A 6,076-nucleotide genomic window follows, 5' to 3' on the forward strand; every position below is an offset into this window, starting at 1 on the left:
CATCCGACACTTGTGTTTAACACTGAGCATGTGACACTCCACAATATACTGGAAAATATATTTCATCACACACACACAAATGAAATAAAAATAAACATTCAACAACAAAGTGAAATATTGATCAAAAACATGAGTGGGCCTACCCCCTCCAGCCTGGAGTTCTGTCTCATTCTGCAGATACACAACACACCATGCATGACATCCTGGCTCCCTGGGTCACACCAGGCAGGAGATAACAGCCACAACAGCAGAGAGGGCGTTTTCCCTGGGTCACATGACCCACAGGGCTGGATGGTTGAGGTCATGTGACAGTTTCAGAAGCAGGAATTGTCGTCCCCCTCCTCCCCTAGCCTGATGGACCACATCAGCCATGACGTCATCACAGATCTTCTTCTTCGTGGGTGAGTGAGGGCCGTAGCAGCGCAGGAGCCGAGGAGGACAGCGACAAGAGCAGGGCTGTCCCACAGGAGTGTGCGTACCATGTAGGCTAAGGCCTCCACACAGGGACCCTGGTTCCAAACCAGACCGGGTCATTTCCTGCATATCCTACCCCACCCTCCCTTACATTTCCTGTCACCCTTCACTGTAACTGTCCCATTAAAGCAGAAATGCCCTAAATATATATATATATTAAAAAATAACCCCCCCCCCCCCCCAATGACACAGGTGGACCCTGGCAGGATGACAGCAGGCGAACAGGAAGTGGTAATCCTCAGAAACCACATGGCTGCTCCCGCCAGCCTCATAACAGACTCCCACCATCCCTGCCCTCTCCTTTAGCTTGTTTTAAAAGACCCCGTTCATCGTCGGGCGAACCAACAAATCACTCCAGTCTTTCCTCTGCGTGAACTCTGACCTCCTGGAAGGTGGCAGTGCCGCGACACACCGAGGGAGGAAGACGACCTCTGACCTCCAGACGGAGCCGAAAAAGAAAAATATGTCCAAGTTGCTACGAGCCGGCTAGTGACGACGAGACTGGAGGAGAGAGGAGGAGGTGGCCAGGGCTGAAACAGTCTTCCAGTCCCTTAGGAGACACATAACCCTCTCCTCCTCCTGCCTCTCCTCCTCTCTCTCTCTCTCTATAGTCGTTATTCTTCCCAACTCTGACACATAGAAATAGACAGCCACAAAGTAAACTCATGACAATCACGACACACCAGATCGTCTATTGGACAATAAATCAGACACCCCGTCAGGCCCCGCCCACCCCCCCGAAACAATAGTTATGCCAGCAACCCCCCCCCCCCCCCTCCCCCCAAAAACCTGTTGCCTATATCGCATTTCTTCTTTTTAAAACATTCGTAAATCGCAATTTTTTTGTCAGAAAAAAAAAAAGCTAGATGTGATGGTTCATGCACTGTAGAACAGGATAACACCCCCCTCCCCTCCCCTCCCCTCCCCCCCCTCCCCCTGACCGCTCTTGTTCCCCGACCCACCAACGGTCATTTAAAAAATCTAGTCCTTTAGAAAACGCAGGTTGAGAGCGAGTCCATGTTTGTTCCAGGCCAGTGAAGCTGCAGCCTGCTGAGGGTGAGCGCTCCGTGGAGGAGACACACAGAGTCTTATATTCTCTGGATCTTGTCTGCCACCACCACAGGGTTCTCCTTGCGGATCTTGGCAGCCGCCTCGGCCTTGTAGTCGTAGGGACAGCTGTGCTTGTCGGAGTACCGGTGCAGCCCGCAGAACAGGTTACCACAGCGACAGTCAAACCCTGGGGAGGGGGGAGACTGCGTCAGACACTGGGTCACACACACAGTTATGACACAGTTCTGCTGAGCAGTTAGAGAGAGTGGTTCCTGGGGGCTGTGCAGCAGGATAACAGAGGCAGAAGGAGAGCAGAGGCAGAAGGGCAGAGGAGGCAGAAGGAGAGCAGAGGCAGAAGGAGAGCAGAGGCAGAAGAGGCAGAAGGAGAGCAGAGGCAGAAGGAGAGCAGAGGCAGAAGGAGAGCAGAGGCAGAAGGAGAGCAGAGGCAGAAGGAGAGCAGAGGCAGAAGGAGAGCAGAGGCAGAAGGAGAGCAGAGGCAGAAGAGGCAGAAGGAGAGCAGAGGCAGAAGGGCAGAAGAGGCAGAAGGAGAGCAGAGGCAGAAGGGCAGAAGAGGCAGAAGGAGAGCAGAGGCAGAAGGGCAGAAGAGGCAGAAGGAGAGCAGAGGCAGAAGGGCAGAGGAGGCAGGTCTCACCTGTCAGGCCGACCTTCTTGCGGCACATGAAGCACCTGTTCTTCTTGGGTTTGGGGGGCTCCTCACTGCCCAACCCCCCTGGGGGGGAGGCTGACGCCGTGGGCTGGGTCACTACTGGACACACACACACACACACACACACAGTCAGAGCACTGAGACAACATCTAGCACTCCAAATCTCAAACACACACACACTGTACCACAACATTGTGTTCTAGTCTAGCCATCTGATCTTGTCTTCCCCATACACACCATCTAGCCACACACACACACTGTACCACACAATTTACCCCTCTAATCTCACACACAGTGTAGCCCCATCTACAGTCATTCTCACACACACTCTCTCTCTCTCTTCATGCTCTTCCCTCCCATGTAAGAGCAGAGATTCCAACATGGCCGCCAGCTCGTCTGTGGCACTCACCAGGTCCTGCCAGTTCTGCTGCGGGCGACGACGCCTCGTCCTCACAGGAAATGCTCATCTCCGTCATCTGCTGGGTGACAGGAAGTGATGCGGCAGCCGCAGCGGCAGCTCCACTACAGGGCGGAGAGAGAGAAAGAGATAGAGAGACGTGTCACCAAACGGCCCCCTTCCTGACAGGAGAGCTAGTCTGAGACCAGGAGGGCCAGACTGGTGTCCCCAGCGCAGGGAGCAGACTAGGGGCCCAACTCTAAACATCCCCCGGGCACCCTTCACTACCACCAACTGCCCCCCCCACCCCCCCACCGGCCGCAGCGTCTCCCCCCTCACCTGACAGCCTCTCCCCTCCCCCCCCTCACCTCGCGGCCTCTGCAGCAGCGGCAGCCACAGCGTTGTTCAGGGTGGCCTCTATTCTCTGGAAGGCTGCAGCCTCGGCCGTGGGGCTGCTGGACGTGCTGCCACCTGGTGGACAAACACCTGTAGTTCAGCTACAAGCACTTCAGACAAGGATATTCAGCATAAATAATGTCTACAAAGGGAGCGGGGCCTGTGGGGGCCGGGGGGTCTCACCCATGGCACTGAGGGGGCTCACGCCCCCGTTGTTCTGTCTGGTCAGGTGCTCCTTGTAACACACTGAGCACATGCCGCTGGTCCGGGGGTTGCCGTAGAAACCGCAGCCCATGGTGCAGAGCATGGGCACTTGGCTCTGATTGGTCTCCTGGGCCATCTCTGCTAGGTGGTGACTGGTCCTGGACGCAAACACACAACCAGGAAGTAGCGTTACAAATCGAGAAAAGAAAAGGAGAAGGTGAGAGAGATAAACTAAACAGTCACAGACAGAAGTCCTCTATGCAGTCAGAAAGGGGAGTCACCCAGTGATGAATGAGCAGTAAAGTTCTACTGATTACATGCAGCCAGACATTAAAACTGGCCTGAGCAGGACGGTGGTCTAATAATCGCCAGGCAGCGCTGGCAGCGATCTCCGAGATCACACAATCTATTCATGTTCAACTTAGCTGAACCCGCTCACCCAGGTCGCCGTATCACAAGGCCTGTTTACCGCAAGAACAGTTAACTTTCAGTTAGAACTTCACGTTCGCGTTGGATAAGAAGACCTATACTTTTATAAGTCAGTCGCCACCGTTAACTGTGTTTTTATAGGCGACAGCGTCAACAGATAAGAGGTTTTAGATAAGTTTTTATTTTGGGGTGGGGGGGGGTGGAGATGCGCAAACAGACTTCTTTAATCATTAATTGCGACGGTGACGAGAGGGAACGAGTCACTCTGGTTACCTCACCGGCTCGTTATCACAGTAGGAGACAAACACGACGGCAAGGTAAGAGACACCGGTATAGAGCGGCAAAACGTTCTGTTCAGATAATTACTCTTGATACCAGCCGCACAAAGACGGGCATTGCACGCGCACATGCGCGACTGACATGCCTTTTAGCTTTAAACAGTGCGTGTTGACAACCCAGAACAACCCCAAAACACGAGGCCCTTTAACCGGGCACACGGCTCTGACATTAACAAGGGGGCCCCCAGCCGAGGAACTGTACACAACAGACTCAAGTCAACACGCAAGGCCACGCTTTCTAGTTAAGTGCGTCAGAGTCTTTCCCTGGAAAGGCTCCGCTAGCTGCCCCGTCACGTGTACGCCTGCTGACTGCGGCGTTCCTTGCTGCCTCGGTCTCACATGGACTTGGCGTATTAGCTTCCACCCTGTCACAAGGGTGCAATGTGACACGCTGATCTCAAAGGCACACTCACACAACCTCGCGAGCTGCCTTGGTCGGGGCAGAACATGGCTGGGTGTGGGACGCGGTGGTCGCTATTTATAGGCGAACCTGGAACCCCGTGAAGGTTCGGGTTACATCACATTAAGCAGCACGGAGCGGTATAAATCAGAGATGGGTGGACTCGTTCGTTGTTTACTTCGCACTAAGACAAGGGCGACTCCCAATGATAGTAACGGGTATAAAAACACGTCTAACCCAACTACCTCCAACTGTCAAACACACAGCGTTCAAACACAATCCACATAAACTGACCAGAGTTTACGATTAGCCAACGTTAGTGAGCAATACATGCGGTTGTCCATTTCCATAAAACATGTCCATATAAAGGTAACTAGCTACTAGCAGCAGGGTCGTCGACATTGACAAACAAACCTGTGTCAGTGGAGGAGAAGGGCCTAGTCAACTACAGTATTGCTCTTTAAATCCACTGTGTCATGCTAGGCTAGCTGGACACATTCGCAAACACTACTATCCCGAATTCGTCGTTAAAAGATGGACTGGGGCTTACTTCGACAATGCGAGCTATTCCCAACGTTAGATTGACTGAAAATAACGAATTTGTTGGGCAGTTTGTTCGGGAGTCAACGTTAGCGCGTGTGATTAGGTCTGGTTAGCTTAAGGACGGGGTCGCCGTACTCTAGCTAGCTAGCGCTTTGTCTGGCTGTTCTTTGTTCACGGCTACAGTCGTTATTCTTCCTGTTGTTTACAACAAAAAGTTGACACGTATGATACACTGTAATGGTTAGCAACGAACCTTGAGACCAACATCACAAAACATTTAGGATCATTCTTTTAACTTTCACTATATAAAGACGTTATCACGCCATCGAGAGCTAGCTCGCCAAGAAAGATTTTTAAAACAGCTTGCTAGTGCTAGCCCCTAGCACTAGCAAGCTAGCTTACGTTGTTAGAATTGAGTAAGGGTGCCTCGGGCTATTTATCTAGAAGGAAATTAGTTCCAAAGTAACTTTTATGGGTTATTCACATACACTAATCAAATAATGGACTTCAGAAACAGCGTAGCTCCAACGACCCTTTCAGTACAGTAAAGGCTTGCGACATGCTATTGCTCGGAAACGTTTCACCCGTTAAGTGATGCAAGCTAGTTGAATGTTGCCCATGTTAGCTATTAGGCTACATAGCGAATGTCCGTAGCCACTGTAGTAGATAAAAAAAAAAAAAGTTAGTTCGCTTGTTATCTAAATTCTTACCTTTAATTAATGTTGATTACACAGCACTGTAGCAAATCGTTTTTGCACTATAGTGGATTCGTCTCTGGAACCTAAACTCCTGGAATCTCCCTTTTATTAATGGCAGCTATAAATATATTGAAGGGTTGAGAGGCCGAGGGCTTATCCCACCAGCTGTCTCGCTGCGCTACTGTCTGTTGTCCATAGACTGCTTTTGTTGGCGTCTTTTTCTAGGAGGAGGGGCAAATACACGTCACGGAAAGTGTGACCCTCCTATAGGACGGGATGCGGGGGGGGGGGGGGTTGCTGGAGAGTGTGCCCATCTCGGGTAACCGGTCTACAAACCGATGTGTTCACAGATCGCTAGGGATAAGATGCACATGCATTATTTGGAAATCAGCGAATTTGAGTTGTCAACACGTAACTTCTATCATTTGTCACCTGCCACCATGTTTACTTTCGGAGATGGGACACGATGCATCAAAACAG

General features: G+C 51.5%; 1 protein-coding gene across 2 annotated transcripts; it reads right to left on the reverse strand.

Moving 5' to 3' along the window:
- Positions 1-1,381: 1,381 nt before the first annotated feature.
- Positions 1,382-5,791, reverse strand: zfand5b (zinc finger, AN1-type domain 5b). 2 transcript variants are annotated; one of them, XM_084693269.1, is made up of 6 exons: positions 5,609-5,791; positions 3,168-3,346; positions 2,957-3,059; positions 2,601-2,713; positions 2,177-2,287; positions 1,382-1,711 (listed from the first exon to the last, which is right to left on the reverse strand). In XM_084693269.1, exons 2-6 carry the CDS (start codon positions 3,322-3,324, stop codon positions 1,563-1,565), a joined length of 633 nt encoding a protein of 210 aa, XP_084549395.1. In that variant the 5' UTR covers positions 3,325-3,346; positions 5,609-5,791; the 3' UTR covers positions 1,382-1,562. The 2 variants fall into 2 exon arrangements, with proteins under 2 accessions (XP_084549395.1, XP_084549394.1); XM_084693268.1 differs by having other exon boundaries at positions 1,383-1,711; positions 2,177-2,290.
- Between the last annotated feature and the right edge of the window lie 285 nt (positions 5,792-6,076).

Source organism: Hypomesus nipponensis, chromosome 27, assembly GCF_054491055.1.
Source record: "Hypomesus nipponensis isolate SF chromosome 27, ASM5449105v1, whole genome shotgun sequence".
Classification (NCBI taxonomy): Eukaryota; Metazoa; Chordata; class Actinopteri; order Osmeriformes; family Osmeridae; genus Hypomesus; species Hypomesus nipponensis.